General features: G+C 45.1%; 1 protein-coding gene across 1 annotated transcript in view; it reads right to left on the reverse strand.

Annotated features, from left to right (window-relative positions):
* TTLL10 (tubulin tyrosine ligase like 10) overlaps positions 1-20,118 on the reverse strand; it is a gene marked incomplete at both ends in the record, with an annotated part of 28,914 nt that extends 8,796 nt beyond the window's left edge. The window contains 9 exons of the mRNA XM_084300239.1: positions 383-554; positions 778-863; positions 1,528-1,648; positions 2,389-2,507; positions 3,404-3,569; positions 6,279-6,385; positions 6,818-6,924; positions 7,555-7,634; positions 19,998-20,118. Coding sequence (XP_084156365.1) covers positions 383-554; positions 778-863; positions 1,528-1,648; positions 2,389-2,507; positions 3,404-3,569; positions 6,279-6,385; positions 6,818-6,924; positions 7,555-7,634; positions 19,998-20,118 — 1,079 coding nt within the window. The remainder of the gene's footprint in view (positions 1-382; positions 555-777; positions 864-1,527; positions 1,649-2,388; positions 2,508-3,403; positions 3,570-6,278; positions 6,386-6,817; positions 6,925-7,554; positions 7,635-19,997) is intronic.
* Between the last annotated feature and the right edge of the window lie 282 nt (positions 20,119-20,400).

Consider the following 20,400-nt stretch of genomic DNA (forward strand, 5'->3'; position numbering starts at 1 on the left):
TTCACAGCCTAAGCCAGTTCCTTGCTATTAGAAATCAAGAAGAGCACTCAGGTAGGGTAGCTTAAACTAGTTCCTAGTTTAAATAACTGCATGCAAGGCTTTTGTCATGTACAGAAAGGTAGCACCTGGCCTTTTGAAGACCTGCTTAAATTTCCAGACAAAGGCAAACTCTTTCTGATGGCGAAGATCTGCCTTGAAATGACTGAAGTGCCGATTCAAGACAGACTAACCAGAGAAACAGCCTCTCTCCCACAAAAATATGTCGGTGGGAAGATGTGGTATAAATATATTAAACACCTATGGAACAAAATAATGTACTGGGGCTAGTATGGCTTAGTTAAGCACACTACTCACGCGTGGATTCCCAGGCTTCGATCTCTACCTTTGCACTATTCTCGCCTGGGGAGCCCTGCACTGCACCCTCTTGTTGGGCAGGTCTCCCTCGGAGCTGTGGAGCTTGGCTTGAAGGGTGTTGGCAGCAGCAGGATTTTTAAGGAGGAAAATTCCTCGGCCTTGGTTAGAGCAGCTTGGCTTGCAGATCCAAATCTGTTCTTCTGTAGAGAGAAGGAGTCTGTTATAGTGACCTGTGGGGTAGGAAACACCGGTGTGCCAGTTCCTGGGCTCTGAAAATTGCTCGCTTCAACAAGTGAATGTATCTGCACACACACAGGCATCACTGATGGACATCAGTGGTTATTACTGTGGCTACATTAATGAATTTCTTAGAGGAACATGCAACTATTTAAATTGGTTGCTACCACAATGAAGACTGTTCACCTTTGCAAAGCTCAAAAAAGGCATTTCTCTCATCTTTTAAGTCCAGGCGAAAAGATTCTGGGAAGAATTCTTCCATCTTCAGTAACCTATGGGAAAATCAAACACAAGTTGAAAACCCTATCCAATATGTTAATTCCTTGGTTACTTTCCGAAAGGGTGCTTGCAAGACACTTGAGGTTTTTTTTCTTCTTGTAGACAGATATTTTTGTTTGTTTGTTTGTTTTCTTGAGCTACCTCACTCCATCCACTTTCAATAATATATTTTAACCTTAAGACATTCTCCATATGCTCATTTCTTTTGAAAACTGAGATGGCTGCAGGTAACCATGGTATAGGATTGCCTTTTTTTTTTTTTTTTTTTGTATGGATATGTCAAAAATAGAGGACCAGAGATGGCAATAAACTGCTTTTATATTTACAGTGTCTCTGCTACAAGAGGTTGTGACCTTTCCAGTAGGAGAAGGCACCCAAAAGAGGGGAATTATTGCGACCACTGTCTTCGGAGACCTGGCCTTTGTACAACTCTGGATATTTCAATCTTTAATGTAGGTACTTTGGAGGAGGGGAGATGGGAGGAGTAGTGGGGAGGGTGGGGAAGATGATTTTCTGGACAATAAGGAAAATAAAACACCATATAATTTGTGTCCTGTACTTTTATGCATCCAGAAGAAGCTGCTCCTTTGTTTATGTGCTCTCACTTTTGCTTGGCATAAGTTTCTGCTCAAGGTTCAACTAAGTGAGAGTTCTTACTTGGAATTAGAGCTCCTGCCGACCTTTTTCATCACCCGCTCTTGCTCTCTCAGGCAGGATAAAAGCCCTATCTTACTGGTGAGGACTCTGTTGTTAGGAATCTGGTAGAGAAGCTGTTCACCTGTGTAAGGAAAAAGAAAAAAGAAAAAAAAAAAAGCTTGTTCTCATTGCCGCATGCAGGAGAATGTGGAGGGTGAAGCTGACCTGGTCACTGCTGACTCTCACTACTAGTGGGAGAGGTGGCTGGGCCCTGGGAATTTGGATGCACTGATGGGACCAAGGGTAGAGAGCAGCTCAAAAAGCTGGCTGTCAGCACAGCAGAGCTGTTTGGCTTTTAGGGACTCCCTTCTCCCTAGAGATAGCTGGGCCTGGGGGGCGTATGGGGTGACCCAACTTGAGCTTTGCTGCTTTATCTATGTGTGCACCGTTGCCTGGAAAAGGCTGTGGGGCTGCCCGTCGCCGTGGGGCACTCTCTTCATGCAGAGCTTTGCCCAGTGCTCAGGAGGTGCCAGAGCAGGCTGCTCGCCGCTCCGGTGCCGCAGGGCAGCCTCAGCCCTACTGCTGCCTGTGCAGGCCCAAATCCACAGAGGGAGGGCCACCTTTCAGAAGTGATTATGACGCTTTGTGTTTAATTCATTTCAATGGTATCTTTTCTCCTAAAGCTGCTCTCTTGTCTAAAACCCTTTCTTTAATCACCATGGCAATCCAGCTCCGATATCCCCGCTGAGGTCTGCCAACGAGTTGAGGTTACCTGGTTCTCCTACCCCGCAGGTGACCTCCTCCACCCCAGGAGCCACAAGTACAGCGTTCTCAAGTTTTTCCCACTGCCCTCTCCCACTCAAGACCCAGTGGCACCTCTACCTTCTTTGAAATGGTAATAGGTCTCTCGGCACTTGATCTCACACCATTTCAGCGCGTAATCCTGTCTTCTGTTGTCATAGATACGCTGCCAGCCTCTGCGCTGGCAATAGATGCTCACACTGCATATGGAAAACAAAATAGCAAAGTAGCCCCCCTTCCAGTAACAAAGACTTACTTAACTCCCCTCCCTAGAACTCCTTATAGTTTTTCCTGGGAGCCTGACCTAACACCCCCAGGAGTCCCTGGGTGGGGGATAAGGTGGGAAACATTAATTAGGATGGCTGCAAGTGGACCTGGATGCTAAGGACATGGTGATTTTGCAGCACTAATGAGAACTTGCACCATTACAGCAGGGTTATTTCAAGCAGGATGCACAAGGTACCGGTGGAATAGGAATGATTTGCATTGTGGTCCAGTCTTAGCAAGGCACCTCTGCCGAGCAGTGCAAGGAGAGATGACAAGTAGCAACAGGAAAAGCTGTTTGTAGACAAAGCTATGGAAATTCAGCAAGGAGCGTGCTGTTTACAGCAGCCATTCTGTGCTGCTTGCTGGTGACAGCGTCTAGAGAAGAGTGTCGATATGCTGGAAAGGGAAAGATGAAACTTCTGATCTGACAATTTTCCTTGGGCAGAAATCTCTTCTTATTTTTTCTTGTTTTGCATTTAGCACCACAGAGTGTTGATCAACAACAGTGGTGCCTAGCTCTAGTGATGATGCTAGCAGATCTGCTATGTGGAGTAGCTAAGTGATTTTTGAACAGCCCCAAAAGAGAAACTTTCATCAAATAAACAGAAGTATTTAGTTTCTTTGCATAGAGATAGCAGTTAACTATTTTACCACAGCTATTTTTTCAATAGGTACTTTCCATCTGAATTATTTTAAAACCATTGCTCGTGTGTGCCACTCCAAAAAGACACCAAGTAAAAAGGAACTGATTTGATGCTAATGGCTGATGTGTGCTTTCATATATTGTCACAATATTCTTCATATGAATTTGCTGAGAGGACCTACTTACAGTCCAGCTCCATTGGATCCACTGATATAAAAATAAGGTCCTGGTCCCTTTGGCTCCTCTTGTATCACTTCTTCGGGCTGTATTTCTCGAGGGCATGCCTTACCACATGTTCTGTTCTTGTGAGGCTTGGCTTCATCAAGCTCCAGTTCAGAGGCAGTAGAAATAGCTGCAAGAATTAAAATTGAGAAACTTCACATGATCTGGGAAATTCTCCATAAAACGCACGTGTAAAAAGGCAGCTGCTACAGAATAAAATACTGTAAGGGATCACTTAAATTGACTTTATAGCCATTGCTGGTGCAGTCTTAAAACAATTCAGACATTACTGCTGATGTAACCTGATGGTGCAATCAGGTAGTATATCAAGTGGAAAAGTGCCATAAACTGAGCAGAAATCAGCTATAGGAAAGCCTCACAGACTGCCAGGTCTTGGAGTGGGGGGCAAGAAAAGCCTTCCGAAAAGTGATAGCCATACATTGTACATTGAAACAGATTTCTTTAATTTTTCAAAGCCAACAGGAATTTTGATGAGCCCAGGATGTGACAGCTCTGAGGTCCCCGACAGGCAGCCACGAAGTGGAATGGCATATGGGAATTGTGGTGACAGTGACTGAAGGGGTGGGAATGAAAAACACCCTGCTTCAGATTGGAAACTAATCATGTCAGAGCTTGCCATGGTTCTGTTGCTTATTCTCAGCTCCCAGGGCTCAGAAGCTGATGAATATATAGGACATAATCATTTTTTCGATACAAAGTTAATGGGATCTGCCTAATCTGTAAAGTGCTGCTGAAAGTGCTGCTGTGTCATTTCTGGAGGAGAACAAGAGCGCTTGTATCTGGCTCTAGCAGTGGTGAAGAACTTTGACTTGTTGCCCTTCTAGGAATGATAAACCAGGCTGAAAACGCCAGTTGCAGACCTTCCTCTTTTTCTTTTTTTTTTTTTTTTTTCCTGTATAATGCACAGCAAATGAACGGCTCATGACTACTTGTATAGCTCACATTTGGGTTATTGAGATGCAGATCACTGGCCAGGCATCTACGAAAAACATTTGAAGGCCTAACAGTTCCAGGGGCTGAGAAGCTACGCCTCCATTTTTTATTGCACATGCACAAGACCTTTGGGAACAGTAGAGCCTGGGAATAGACAAAAAGTCTTCTCCACCCTAGTGCTGCTCCCCCTGGAATGGGGCGGTAGCAGGGAAGGAGGCAGCAGGAAGCCAGCAGATGACAAGACTGGAGTTATCTACCCTTTGGACTGCTCTTTTATCATTGTTTTCTGTATTACATCCCGTGATCGCTTGAGTAAAACCTACTAACCCAGTGACAAATCTCCTTTCAATTGGAGCAAAGGTATTGGGCGTTGGTATCTCGTATTTTACAAGCATTTTATGTCTTCGTTGCACTCCTCTGTGAATGCAGTGCACCAGGTGCAGCCCATGTGGTTTCCCACCAGGCTCACACACTTGGCTCAGTTTATTTTGGAATACATGAAGTTGATTGCAAACTCTTCAAGGCGGGACCCACTTGAAATTTCTGCTTCTACTGGCCAACAAGGGGTTCTGACTGTAAAAGCCCTTAGTGTTGCACACTAGAGCAATATCCATGCTATTATATTATTATATTGTAAGTGTCAGCTAAGTGTCAGCCCAATTAAGTGGCATGCAGGAGAGCAGCACAGCTCAGCTGTTTGCAGCACATGGAAGTTTGTGCCTCCCTGCTAGCTGCTGGCATCTTCCACCTGAAATTGTTGCCCTCCTTAGCACCGTGTGGTACCATGCTGCTCTTGCTACTCTTTGAGATGGGAATGTGAATATTTATTTATCTATTCTTAACATTTAATTGCTTGGTCATACCTCCTGTATGAGTTTATGTCTCTTAGCATCCCTCTCTTCTCCTGGATTGCTAAGAGATCACCCGGTTTTAAGCAGTCCCATTTACCCTGGGACGTGGGCACACGAGCTATCCTGCAGTGACTGCAGTGCTCCAGGCTGCTCCTCCATCAGTCTGAACACGTTCGTGTCTCTCCCTCTCTAATCTCTATACAGAGACCCAGGGGATGGGAACCTCTTATCTTATTTTCTAATTATGGAACGTCCTGGTGTTAAAGATGAATTTTCATTTCATTGAATCTGTTGATAGTTATTATTTTAGCATCCCATTAGCCTTCATCGGCATGTTTTGCACCCTCAGATGACTAATTGCTAGCAAGGTAAGTGGAGCCAGGCATGCAGGGGGCATTCCTAGTGCCTGGCCATGCCCATTTCACCTCAGGCTGCACACCTGACCAGCACAATAAAGCTAAATCTAATCATCTTCTAATCATCATCAGACAACCACTACCCTAAAGCTTTCCTTTTTATTAAAAAGGTGTTCATTTGGGAAAAAAAAAGTGTATTTTTACTGGTATTTTTACTGCCAATGCATGCAATTCAATTCAACAACAAATACATCAGAAAAATAATATTGTTTTAGTCATTGCAAAATTTATGGCATTACAGACAAATTATCTCTTAATAAAATCTTTTTTTTTTTTTTAGATGAACTGCTTGCTACTGGATAGGTTGTGTTTTTTTTTCTTCACATTTTCAACAAAGCACTTACAAGGTAAGCATAAAATACGTTAATTTCACTAATGTTTGCCAGCCAATATTAATTATTTCAGTCCTGAATTATTTTAGAAGCAAAGTGACTGATTTATATTCACAGGGTTTATCTGCAAAGGTATAAATTATGTGCAGTATGCCTGCAATCATGCTGGTTAATGGCCAGTACATTAGTCGGTGTAAGAAGGTGCAGATCTCTTCATACTGGTATCAGCTCAGATGCTGGGCATAGGATTTGGCACAAATAATTAAACCAAGGCTACAAGAATCACCTCTGCCAGCTGATAAGGCCTGAGCCCGTTGCTGCTTCCTTCCCTGTACCACGGGGCTGGTGTTCTTCTGCCTCTTGGGGGGCACGGAGGCCATCTCGGCGCCCAGTCTGCAGAAGGAAAGATCGTGGTCAGGCCCCTGGCCAGTGCCACCAGGGATCTGGGACGGCTGCAAGGGGTCCTCTCCTTATTCCTATACACAATAGTGTCTAGTTTCTATGTACAGCTTCTGGAGGGTGGCCTCGGCGGGGGAGGATGTGGATTTCCAAGTCATGTCTGGAGGACAGGCCTGGAACATTCACTCTAAATGCCATAAAACAGATGAAAATGGCTGTTGGGCTTAGAGCTGGCCACTGCTGCCCTTAGATGACACAAAAAGGTTTCAGCATCTTACTGATAAACTGCACCGTGCCGTACCTCCACAGAGATCAGAAAGGCATTCTGCACAGCCACAACTTCTTGCCTTTCGGCTCCTTCTCTCTGGGCTGAAAATGAAATGAAACCGTGTTTGTTTGCTAACAAAAAGTAGTGGGAATTCTAACCTTTGCTCGGCAGTTTCTAAACACTTTTGGGGAGCTTTAACTGCTCCCCGTCCTTCCTTCAGCTGGGAGAACTTGCACTTGACTTCTAGACAGGCCATGAAGAGCTCCTAAAGAAGAAAAGGTCCCGTGGTGGAGCAGGTTCGTGCTCTGGAAGAGCGCAGGCTGCCTTCTTTCATCGACTTGGGGGTGGTGGAGCCACGGCACGAGCAGCAGCTCAGAAACCCAACCTGCTGCTGCTCCACGGAGCTCGAGATGCCATCGCAGAGGCCCAGGCAGCCTTCAGCACTCTGACCACGGGCCGAGCTCCTAGCAACAGCTGCCTGGCTACTGCTGGTAACCACACCAAGGGTTCTGGCTCTAAAAAACGCGCAGGGATTGCCACAGACACGTGTGCTTTCGGATAAAGGCGTCCAGTGGCAGAGCTGCTGAGCAAATAGGCGCGGGTGGCGGAGCAGAGCTGTGTAACAGAGCCAGCAAAGCCAGCACTGCTCCTGAGTGACTGCTGCCTGGCACGCTTGTGCTCGGTCCTCTGTGGCTTTCCTCGATCTTCTGAAGGTCAGGCTTCGCTTTTCTTGTGCCACCTCCAGGCAGCAAACTGGGGAGGCTGGTCTCATCCTCCCCGCGGCGCAACCACCGATAGGACAATGGGTAAAATACCAGAATATATAGACATTAAATAGCAGAATATATAGAATTTAAATAGCAGAATATATAGACTTAAAATAGAATATACATACTTCATCCATAATGTGGCTTTCCTGGCAGAGTTTGCGCAGCTCAGCACTTTGTTGGACAGAGTACTGGAGTCGATCCAGTACTGGAGGAAAGAGTTGCTAACGGGGTAAAATTTGTGCTCTAAATCCTCCTGCTCCTTTAGAGGCAAATCCTTCTGCAAGCTCCTGAAGAGCATCTCGGAGGCCAAAAGCAAAATGCTGAATGCGACAGCCCTCCAGAGCCAGCCAAATCCTCTGCGTGCCAAAGGCGAGGGTGCTGCATTGCCAAATGCAGCCGTGCAACAGAGCTGCAGCTGCAGCAAGGTTCGGTGCTGACGTGTGCCTTTACATCACCTGCACGCTCTGGGCATCGTCATTCTGTGGCACCTGGTGCTGGTGGGACTGGGCAAGGGGTTTAGCCCCAGCCAGAGGGAATCCTGCCCATCAGACCTCTCCAGATGTGAGCAGAGCGAGCTGAGGCACAAAAGACATAAATTCAAACATACGTAAAAAATAAATAAATTAATTGAATAAATACAAAAATACATAATGTGAATTAACTGACAAATACAGAGATTTTTGCCTGGAATTAGGTTATTGATTCCCTTGTATTGCTTTACTGTGTCACTGAGCTGTAGCTACTGCTGAGCTGAGCCTATAATAATCAGGGATTAATTGGATGTTAAGGAAAAGAAAGGGAAGGCAAAAGGAGAATTCCCCACTTCACCTCAACCTTCATAAATTCCTGTGTGTGATTCAATGAGTCTGAGGGTGCTGGGACAAGTATGGGAACGGAGCAACTCCATGGTTTTGGGTCCTTCCCCAAAATAAAATCCTTACCAAATGGAGTGCATCCATTGCTAGTTTTATGACTAAATGAACCATTATATGACTTTGGTCAATTACTGTTTCTACAGGAGTCTCTCCTCCCTTACCTTTTTTTTTTTTTTTTTTTTTTTTTTTTTTAATATTAAACTGTGAATTGTCTGAATGCAGTGAAAAGTGGCTAACACAATGGGACCTTGATTTTTTTTCTAGCAGCTGCTGTATGCTACCAAACCAGCAATAACGGGGGGTTTTGACACTTAACAGAGCCTCGGTCAATAATATAAAGATAGAAAGGCCTACTTAAGTAGCCTTAAATTCCTCTCTAAATAAGGATTTTTCTGTCCTTCAGATGTAGGAACAAAAAATAGCTTTTTTTTGTGTGACCTTGGCTAGGTGTGCAGGATGAGTTGGGTCATCTCCAGGGTTAACACCAGAAGATAAAGCCTGGAAAGGTCTGCATATACTGCCAGACTTTCACACTTTCGTTTGCAGGCACAGCAGCTCAGTTAGTGGTCTGAATGGAGAACTTTAACCGTGTCTGCCTGCAGCACCTGAGCTGCTGAAATCTGCTCTGCAAAGAAGGGGAGCCCTGGCCACGGAGCAGCTCCTCATGACCGAGACCGCAGGGAGGAAGAGTGAAAATCCAGCTTAAAAAAAAAATTTCAAACATAAATATATATATATAGAAATACATCATGTGGTAACAGCCCCTCTGCCCCAATAAAGCAGGGATGGGGAAAGCTGCTGGCAGGTGGGATTTGGCACAGCTTCCATCCTTCTCCGCATTGGCCCAGCATCCTCCAACGTGGACGTGCCAAGGTAGCATGAATACCCTGGCACTCCTCCCCCGTGTCACGGTGACCTTCAGGAACATTCTCCGTCTGTTCCTGCTGGCGCACAATGCCCCGATTAGCTCCAACAGCTCCTGCAGTGCAGGGCAGGATCCTGTCCTCGCCTTACCTTCCACCTTCCTGGATTACCTCTGGTGGCCAACCCGGGGCTTAATCTCCCTGGTCACACCGAGAGAGAACAGCGTGGGGTGGGAGGGCGGCCGTGTTGCAATCTGCACCACGGCAAATACTTTCAGTAAACGTTACACCCTCTAGGAAATGTTGCCTAATTGCAGCAGGGGAGCGGCCGACAGTTAGGGAGCAAAACGTGGGCTGCCTCGGTTTTCCTCTGAGCACGGCGCAAGGAAAGGGGAGAGTCATTACCAGAGAAAGTTTAAGTATTTATTTCTACTATGTATTTTGTGATCCTAACACAATTTTACACGCATTTTGGACACCTGGTTTCCTGCCTGCTTCTGTATGAATATATATATATACATGTATATATTTTAATAATGTGCATTCATTACCAGAAAAGATTTAAGTTTTTATTTGTACTATGTATTTTGTGAACCTAACACAGGCGATTTTACACACACTTTGGACACTTGGTTTCCTTCCCATTTCTTTTTGAATATATGTACATATATATTTAAATAATGTGCTAACCTTGTAATTCAAAGAGGCTGCGACTTCTTTCGAAGTGACATCCATTCCCCTTCCACCCACCTGCAGGAATGTAACACAGCGAGGCCTCCGAAATCTGCTGAGTTTTATAGAACTTGCCCAATAGGCTTAAAAGTCATTAGAGTAAGAAATAACAGCCCAAGTGATTGTATAATCCTTATTATGCTGGAAAACCAGGCCCAAAAAATACCGTGCAATAGAAAAGAATGCGTGCTGCCAGCACAAGCAGTTATAGATATGCTAAGACAGCACATGTTTAATTCAAGGTGGTTCTTCTGCCGAAGGGTTTCTGTGACATGATTTGCTGCACAAACAACGTTTGAGTCATCTGTTTCAGGAATCACACGGTGGGGCAGCTTGCTGCTGCGTTTTGTCTGTTTAGTGTGTAAAGTTGGGTTGTTTCGGTGCGATCGGCCCATTTGCATTCCATGTTTCCCATCCTGTAGGATCCATATGAGGTTCAAGTGTAAGGAGCTAGTCCCTTGGCTATGAAATATATCAAGATTTGTATAAGAAATAATATTTCTGCTATAGAAGATACAATAATAAGGTTATATTTCTTTTCCAAAGTTCTCATGAAATCCAAACTACAAAAGCAAGGAGCACAATACTAAGCCAAAATTAAAACCCAGTAAAAATTAGAATACTAAATGGGAGAAAATTCCTTTGAAAAATAAATGTTCTGTGTCATTTCTTATGCTGAACCTCAAGGCAAACCACTGAGCCTTGCCCTTCACCAACCAGCAACAGAAAGCTCACAGCCCATAGCCCCAGCACATGCAGCAGGGCTCAGAGGGGCTGCATCTTCCTCCATAAACAAATTATTTCCTAAAGCAGGTGACAGAAGGAAGCAAGGTGCATGAAGACAAGGCAGTGTTTTCTTGCTGTAGAGAGAAAAAAAAAGAAAAAAAAAAAAGAAAAAAAAAGGTGCTTTACTGCAGGAGTATCACGTTGGCGCTTCTTGCTATAAATCAATGCAATTTGAGGATGGAAAACTACTGGTGGTTGGTGAGCAAAGCCTTGGCAGCTCTCCCCCCGGATCCTGAGCATCGTGGTGTTTGGGGAGCAGGGTTTTCCCACTGGCAAGCTGCTGAGCCTCAGCAAGCACTGGGGGCTGGAGCCCTGGCCATGGGTTTCCACCCGCCTGCCGTGGGAGCGGGCGCTATCTGGCCGATCTCCTGCATTCAGAGATGCCTGGGGAGTGACTCATGTGCTGCCGCCTGTGCTCCCTGTGCCCTTTTCCACCGCAAACTGGAGGGTCAGGACGGCGTGTCGCTCGCAAAACAATGTTTTAGTAATGCTGGGAGGCTGCTCCCCCCCCAGCCCGGCACACAAAATAATTCCCAAACTACCTGTGGAGCCGAGATGAGGTCAAGCCCTATTTTTTTTCTCTCTCTTAGCTTTGCATTGCTTTTTCCTAGCAATAATGGTGTTTTTTTTTCACAGAATGTGCTTTTCCAAGGGGCTACTGCACCATCAGGGAGGGGGAAGCCCACCTAGGCAGGACTCGTGGGGCCATGTGCAGGTATTTTCTTGTGTGCAACAGTGCTATTGGGTCAGACAGCATGATCTGCCCTTGGTTATGCAAGAAATCCACTGTGAGAGATAGGAAAAACTCATACACTTTTCCAGGCTTTTGTTTCTTAACCTATATGATGGGGAAAAGAAGAAAAAAGAAAAAAAAAAAAGTATTTAAGTATTGTGGAATTGAACAATAATTGGTAATTATAAAGTACTTGTATATGCTTATTAAATAATGCATCCTAGTGCCTCCCACCTTAACGAAAGTTGCAGGCATGGCTTGTGTATGTCGTAAGGTATTGGCAGGGCCGGAGGAGGAGCAAGAGGAGGCAGCTGCCTGCCCCAGCTCCCACCTCTCACTGCACAGCAGGCATGCAGGCCCCAGACTCGTGGAAATTAATGATTAAGCCCAGACCGAAATCCTGAAACAATGCCGTGGAGTTAGAAGACAAATCCGCTGGGTTCAGACCCAAAATCCAAGCTTTCTGGCTGGCTGCTGAGGCAGTTTTGTTCCGAGGCCAAGCCAAACCACCTCATCACACCTGAATCGTCGGAGGGCAAATCCTCCACACCGGGGTTTCTTTAGCCAGCTTTATCGTAGCGTTAAACTTGATGGTCTTGACTTTTTTCCAATCTAACTCTGTGGTTCTGTAGCAGGACCAGTTTTCAGCACCTGCAGCCCTGCTCAAGCTCAGGCTTTTGGCCTGAAGTCTGGGGAACTCTGCAAAAACTTCCACAGCTTTCAGCTGGCCTTGTATCAGCGTTTTGAGGAAATTGGGACATTTTCTTAGAAAATGCCCCCCCTTCCTCTCCCTCTGCTGCTTTGTTGTTGCCGCTCTGTTTTTGTAGGGAGCCCTTTTCCTGGTGTTTTGCTCTGGTTCTGGTTTGGGGCTGCCACCTGGGAAGGGCCGAGGCGCTGGAGCAACATTACGTGCTGCCTGAGGTGTGGCGGTGGCAGAAGGAAAGGTGAGCAAGGAGGAAAGCAAACAGCTCTCGTACGTGACTTTGGTCACTTAACGGGGGAGGACAGGCTGACAAGCTGCTCTCCTCTCCCACAAACAGACCAAGGGCTCCACCTGGGCATGTTTTGGCCGTTTACCTCCTGCCATCTCAGCAGCCTTCCTTCTCCCACCCATGTGGGCATAAAGCTCAGCCCACCCACCCGTGTAGCTCATCCCTGGCACTGGAAAGTGCTTTGGAGCACCAAAGGCAGGGGTTGGAAGAGGCGAGGAGAGACTTTCACCCAGGAGGAGCAGTGACCCCACGGGCTGAGCTGAGTGTTGTGATGTCCCCCACATCACAGGAGCCTGCCCACCCCACAACCAGGACCTGCACTGCCTCGAGAAAAACAGAACCAGCAGGAAAGGTGTCACACTCCCTGCCTGCGTTTGCTTTTGTTTTTCTGTGCTGTTTCTAAAAAGAATTTCTCCTTGTCTGAGCTCCTTCCCTCCTGTTCCCCTGGCTTTTCCCATTTGAAGATGTGACCCGTTCTTGGCATCCAGGGAACATCCTGTGACCTCCCCCAGTCCCCAGGCTTGGCAGGGCTTTTCCAAGATGACCACAATGCATTTTTTTTTCCAGTTGGCAGTGCCGTGGTGGCTCTTTGCTGCTGCAGGTGCTTTGCTGCAAGTGGCACGGGAAATGCTGAGCTTCAAGAGCACCGAAACCCACTCTCGTCGGAGCTGTCTCCGTGCAACAGATGGCCTTGTGGAGAACAAAGCAGAGGGCCATTTACAACAAGGAGGAGTGTGCTTTGGCGAGCGCAGGATGTTTGCTCTACAGCTCAGGGGAACCAGCTGGTAATGATGCAGAACCTCGGTGCTTGGTGCCCATGGGAAAGCAGCGGTGCCAGGCTGCGTGCAAGCCCTGTGAATGTTTGTTTCTCTCTAACAAAAGCAGGAATGCTGCAGGCAGGAGGAGCAGCTCTCTTTCCTGCTCGCAGGACTCTGCTAACACATCTGCTTGCTGCTCCTCACCATCGCTGAGGCTGTCCCAGCAAGCCAGCACCTCGGTGATACAGCAAAGCAGTGCTGACCTGCCAGCCTCCATCCTCTGTCTTCCCTCATCCTCTGCCTTCCCCTCATCCATGTGCTCTTAAACTTTCTTCTTCCTACCTCCCAGAAAGGCCAAATCAGCCACCGAAAGCCTGGTGCTTGGTGCCATTGCCATGAGACAGGGACATGGGCTTTTGTGCCTGTGCTGCACCATGAAGCCCAATAAAGTCCAGCCCTTACCTCCCACCTGCTTGCCCATGTCGTATTGTTCCAGAATCAAAACCAGGAAACAATTCAAGGCAATAAGTTACGAAAACCAGCAAGGAGCTGGAGGAACCAGTTACAGGAGAACTGTGCTGGTTTACTGCCAGGATGGCCGACGTGCAGAATTCCTAGGAAATTCAATAAGGACATGGGGAGGAGTGAATGAAAATTTTTATTTTATTTTATTTTATTATTTTATTTTATATTTACTTTTTATTTTATTATTTAATTTATGTAATGTATTTATTTAGGAATAAATTCCTGTCAAAGTGTTATTTTTACGTGTTGTTAGAGCAGAGGGTCACCATCTATTGGAAGTCTCCTCCATTGATCTTTCCTTGCCCTGTTCATTTGATTTATTTAGTCAAACTCCAGAGGAAGGGTGTGGGTACAATACCATCCCATTATGGGCTGAAGCCATGATAAAACGATCTGGGCTGATTCACTAGCAGTGTGATGCAGGCTCTCAAATCATCTGTGGCATCCTCAAAGCTGGTGTCGGGCACCCAAATCCCGTTGAATTCCAGTTTGATTTGGGCACTTGGCTGCCTGGGCTTTCCCAAAAATATCATTTGAGAGTTTCCTGCTCTGCAGCATTACCTGCTGTGGCATTTGCTTTGGGCTCACACCACTTCACACCACTTTTCGGGACACTCTTGTCACTCTAAATGCAACTCCTTTTTCAGAACCAGACTGCCGTTGGCTACGTGTCCTCTCGGTTACTTCTCCCTTGCGAGATCTTCAATCCCTGACAGGGCCCCATCTGTTGCTGCGAGTTACTCCTGAATGTGCCTCACACCATCCGCCAGGGCCAAATTTTGATGCCTGTTGTCAGTCGTAATTTGCATAAGCCACCAGGGCCATCCCACGGAGCCATGCTATTTATATTTTCTCACTGAGCAGCCCAGCAAACCTGAGCATTTGTTTGGCAGAGCCAGACTTTTTGTGAATTGCTCAGAGTGCCTCCTAAGAGCTTCAGGTGGTTTCCTCGCAACGTGGCTTCCGTGTAGAGGTGCTCAGTTAGCACCCATCAACTCAGCTCTGTCTCAGGATTTAGTTACCACTGAAACCATAAAATATCTCCATAAAAAAATAGATTTCTGGAGTGCTGAGGTCCTGGCTGGGCACAGGGCTCAGCTCAGAAGCCGTGAGTAGCTTCAGGGTAAGCAACATGTGTAGTTTTATCCCACCCTGCTGTGTGCAGAAGTTCAGGAAGATGGGATATTAATTAGCAAGGAATGGGAGACTGCTCAGACCCACCATGGCCATGCCTAAAAGTTCTCATCTCCAATTACGGGAGGATTGCAATTAAAAAAATGTAAGCATTAAATGCAGGCTGTGCCTAATTCCCTTTTTTTCTTGCCATTCTTCTGCAGTCAGCCCAAACTCTCGGTAGTCTTTCGCTGTGTTAAAACAACTGCTTTGTTCTCAAGCAGCTGTAGGACAGCCCTGATTCTTGCTCCGAGGAGATAAAGGCCAAAGATGAGGCAGCAGCACCGAGCTGCATGTTTTTAATGCGTCCTTCTTTGCTTTCCCTGCATTTGAAGCCTTTTCTTGCACTCTGCAAGTGGTTATTGAAAGGAAAGGCTCCCAGTCATCAAATAGCAGATAGTGAATAATGAGTTAGGCTCGCGCTCAGAAACCCAAATGGGTTTGTTTAAAGTGGTGTTTGGTATGCAAATAAAATTAGCAAGCCAAATGAGGCTGGTTCTCCCCAGAGTGTTTGCTCAGCCTCTCCCTGGCATTGGCTCCCAATTGCAGGGGCCGAGGAAATGGTTTAACGTAGTCCATTAAGTGGTTTGCCTTTGGACACCGAGATTAAACGGGAACCTTTATCAAATATCGGGCCCTTTGGTTCTCCCAGACCCACCCCAGGGCGTTTTGCTGGCCCAGGGCAGTGGCACAAACCTGAACTTGGAAATATGATGCCACGTACTTTTAAAGCAAGTTCAGGATATTTGGGAAAAATAGAACGCTTTGAAAAAAGGCAGGTAGTTTGATAAAAGTATATATTATTCATTAAGCAACTTCTCCCGTGCTTAAATCCACTTCTGTTGAGTAAAACAACCAAACAACATGTTCTCTGCGGTCTGAATGTCTTGAACTTTGCTCTTGAATCCGTTTGGGTTGTAACAGTTGTGCCAGGAGGTGCCTGTTAAATTTACTGCCCTGGGAGCTGGCTCCACCTACCTCGCCGAAAATAAACTGACAAAAGAATATGAAAAGAGCTTCTCCCGAGCAGCAGTTTCCTAAGGGGGCAAGGTATCATGTTTTTAACACCACCTGAGTATCCAAATAGCCAAATACAGTGAATTTAGGGCTGAGATTCTGGAGCTAGAAATGCACCTACCACACTGGGAATGAACCTCAGTGGGGATTGTGCTTTCATCAGCCTTAAGGTTGATAGGAGCTGTTTTTAACGTACTGAACTTTTTATTGCTCCATGATGAGTCATAAAGAATTTAGAAGGGTTCAAGCTGTTTTTCCGGTTAGATATTTGGATTCGTACAAAATGCTAAGAAAACTGAATGCTTTTTCTTTGCCTTTCCTCAGCTGCATGTTATACATTCCTGTTTTATTTTTGCTTGGTTTTAAAATTCTTAATTGTAGGCAAGGAAAGGAGATGCTGAACTTTCTTTTAAACCCATACATTGCTGTGGCAGTACGTTAAACATTAATCTTAGTAAGTTAAAGCCAAATGAGAAGCCTGAATACTTGGAGTCTACAACAAAGTCTCTTGGTTATTTTCTTCTGCAATTGTCTGGACAAGTTATTTTGTGTGTGTGCCTGAGCCTTCCCAATTTAACATGCAGGTAACACGCAGCACTTTGATTGCAATGTGTGCAAGGAGTGTGGGGGAGAAGGGCACATTGGTCTCCTGAGATGGAGGGTGCAGCATTAATGGGCTGTGACATTACAGTACAGCAGTATGACAGCAAACAAAGCCAGTTCTGAAGCACCACGTTATGATGAGCAGCATTAAAGCATCAACAACTCCCCTTTTGTCATGGGAGGCAAGCAAACAGGAGAAGGTTGAGGGACGTGTTCAGCAAAATGATGTCCCCAGCCTCATGCTGGGCTTGATCATGTAAAGGCATAAGGTGCTGTTGCCTGATGAACAGAGGATGGATTCACATATGGTGTGTAAAATGTAGCTCAACAGACCCCAAGGACTCTTTTTGTACTCCAGAGCACAAGCTGGAGGCTGGTAAAAGGATATTTCATTTAAATTTAATTTTAGGAGAACCTGCGATCACCTTAGAATGCTAAGCATAACCAATTGAGGGCTTTGGGAAAAATCAGAAAGGCTGAAAAAAAAAATCATTTTTCAGTCTTAAAGGCGGTATTTGTCACTGCTTTTCAAAATTTTTAGTATGAAAGCATGTTAAGTCTAAGATTAATAAAAGGAAATCAGGCAGAAATGAAAGTTAAACTTTTTTTTTTTTCCGCCCAATATAATATTTTGCTTACAAAGTTTGTTTAAAACAAACAAACAAACAAACAAAAAAAAAAAAAAAAAAAAAAAGAAAAGGGCTCCAAGGCAAGTATTAAGAAGTTGTGCCCTTACCTAGAAACCAGAGACAGCACTGGGTACACTATTTCAAATTTCTTTAGCATTTTAAGTATCACAAGGAGCTGGAAGATTCCCACTTGCCTTGTTCTTATGATTACTTCTCAAGCATCAAAGCAGAGACTGTGCTGAGGAGCTGGCCACATCCCCACACCGAGCTGGTCTGCACCACGAGGCACACAAGTTACTGCTCTTGGACAGCATTTACTGGATTAAATTCATGCATTTGGGAATGTTCTTTAGTTTAAATGCACACAAATCTGCATTGCTTCAAAATAAATTCAACACAGAGCTGGGCTGAGATTCAACTGTTTTATTAAACACAATTAAAATGCTTAAAATTTATAACAAGCTCTAAAGCAGTGAAGCAGCAAGTTAAATAATATGTAAGATACACACATGCTTTTATACAGCCTGTGAAACCGTCCTTCCTACTTCTACAATGAAAATCTTTGTGTTTATCCACATGTGGATTCTAGTGATAAAATACAGTGACAGTAAATATTCGTCATCATAATTACTGTAATTGGTAAAAGAATATGTGAATGCAACATTAAGGACTACAGTCATACCTTTGGTCTCTGTAAAAATGTTTTATACATACCTACCCTTTAAAATTGACTACACAGGATATTGCACCAGATTATTTTTTTTATTACCAACTTACCCAAGAAGACTTTTTATTAAAAGAGAGGTAGTTCTTGTTTTTACTTCTTTAAAAAAAAAACTAGCAAAGGGCAGTGCTGCTGAAAGGTCAGATTTATTTCATTTTGAGGGACACCCTGACTCCAAAAACCCACTTGGAACATCCTGTTGAGCATCTCATACAGAGAGAAACAGAAACAGGGAAACTTCCCAGAAGAGACTCCAGCTTCTGTGAAATACAAAGATGTTGGGCAAGGAGAGGCACAAAGAGAAAAGGAAAACAAAGAGTCCAACTGCTGAAGTTCAGGTATAGCACAATTAAATGTATAAAATTGATGAGACACCACAATATACCAGAGGAAGCAGCACCTTTCCATGGAAGAATTGTGCTGTGGAAAGGGATGTTGCTTGTACCCTGCAAAATGAGACTTGCCAGCGTGACTCACTTCAAGCAGGACCCAGATAGCATCTTCACCGCCTGAGAGGTTTGGGGCAAGGAGATTTCCTAACTGGGAAATTCCTGGCAATGCAGTGAGGCTGCGCTGTCCTAGCTCCAGTGCCTCGGGGCACGGGGTGCTCACCAGGTGAGGTTGGGAACACATCCTGTACACCACAGCACTGTATGCACAAAAAAATCCAACAGCACAAGAAATCCAACAGCTGGCACAGCTCATCACTGCTTCTCAATATAGGAGGACAAATTTAGGCTGGTAGATGCATGCAGGGAATCAGAGCCCTTCTCAAGAAATCCACCTTTGTTATTGCATAATTACCTACATCTCAAACAGATTTGCTGAGCTGAGGGCTTTGTAGACCCTTTATTTTATGACATTTTACAAAGTACTTTTCTATCAGTGTAAAAATGAAGTAGCCCTTACCTGAAGTCACAGTGTAGTAACAGGACATACTAATCTATTGTTAAGTTTTGCTCATTTTACAAATTATTTCCCAGCAGAAGCAGCTGCTTTAACTGATAGCAACTTCAGATGGCAAAATGGCCCAAATTTACCTGGAGAAATTCTCTTTGTCTCACAGCAGCAAGAAAAAAACCTTCATGGTGTTTTCTGTGTTGAGTAGAGGAATAACTCTGTAGGATGAAGAATAAGAATCAAAAACTATCATCTTCCTGTGCTGTGGAGCTGGGAGGTTTCTGCCTTTCATCCATGCTTGTTAGGCATGTTAGGCTTGTTAGGCATCACCAGGGCAACGGACTTATTTCTATGAAGCCTTTCTCAAAGCGACTGGGTTGTTACAACTGGGCCCATCAAATTTCAAATAAGTCTGATAATGGGTCCAAAAGTCACTAACGTACAGCTAGTGAGTTCAGAAGCCTGGTTTCTTAGGGAAACAAGTTAAAAAAACCATACCCTGACCTACCTACGAGTTATTGACTTGCACCCTTGTGTTCCCTTGACTTCCTATCTCCCTGTCCCTGTTTGTGCATCGCAGAACACCTCGGGTGTCACCGAGGCAGGCACAGGACAGGACCACTGCACTTGGAGGAGCTTTCAGCACAAGCCTGGACTCCAGCGAGAAGGCCCAGGCATCAAACTTCACTGCTTCTTCTGAAAAAGGCCAGATTTTGTTCTCCACATTTCCGTCAAGACGAAGATTTTTGCCGATGCGATTGACGGCATTACCAGACAGTATTAGACAAAACTAGCTAGATCTAACTTTGCCTGGTAAGACAGCAATCAGCAGGCACTCAGGCTAGAGGAAACCACCAACGTTAAAGCAATTTTTCCAGATCCAGGACTAAAATGATAGGAAGGGGAAAGGCTGAGAGCCTCTCCCATAGGCATCAGTAGCCAATGAATATTAACCGTACAGGCAGCACAGTCACAAAAACACGACTGTTTCCAGTTCACCAGCATGAGAGCTAAATAAAAATATTGTAAGGAACTTGCTTCACTTACCAAGGGCTCTGTCCTGCGCATCCGTGTTGCTACGAATTTGCTCACCGTGCCCATCCCGTGCAGCTCCAGCAGTCGTAGCACAGCAGGGTGCAGACACACGTGTTTCAGCTGCACCCTAAAGGCTGTGCCCTCGTTGGTATTAAAACTCCCAGACAAAATTAGGCCTAATAAAGACTAGGTCTTAGCTTTTCTAGCATGGTAGGATCAGTACTGCCTGTGGAATTGCTCTCCTGTGAAACCGAGTTAAGCGAGATGAAAATTGGTAGGAGAAGGGGAGGGAGGAAAAGATATTGAGGCCGAGGGGATTTCTCTGGGTTACTCCTGGCTCCCATGACTCACTGTCTCTCTCTCAGATAAGACTGAACGGACACTTTCCTAGGCATAAATCATCATGGGGGAGGGCAGGGGAATTTCCTTGGTTCCATTTCTTTTTCTTTTTCTTTTCTTAAGGTGACATCCCTGTGCATGCCATGGATGGCCAGTTACAGTTGTTTACTTTTTTATTTTTATTTATTTATTTATTCCACTCCATCCAAGCTTAGCACCCACATTTTGTTTTAAGAAGAGAAGATGGATGGGGGGTGGGTGCGCGCTCCAATTCATCTCATTTAAAT

The sequence above is a fragment of the Netta rufina genome (genome assembly GCF_964035555.1).
Source record: "Netta rufina genome assembly, chromosome: 22".
NCBI lineage: Eukaryota > Metazoa > Chordata > Aves > Anseriformes > Anatidae > Netta > Netta rufina.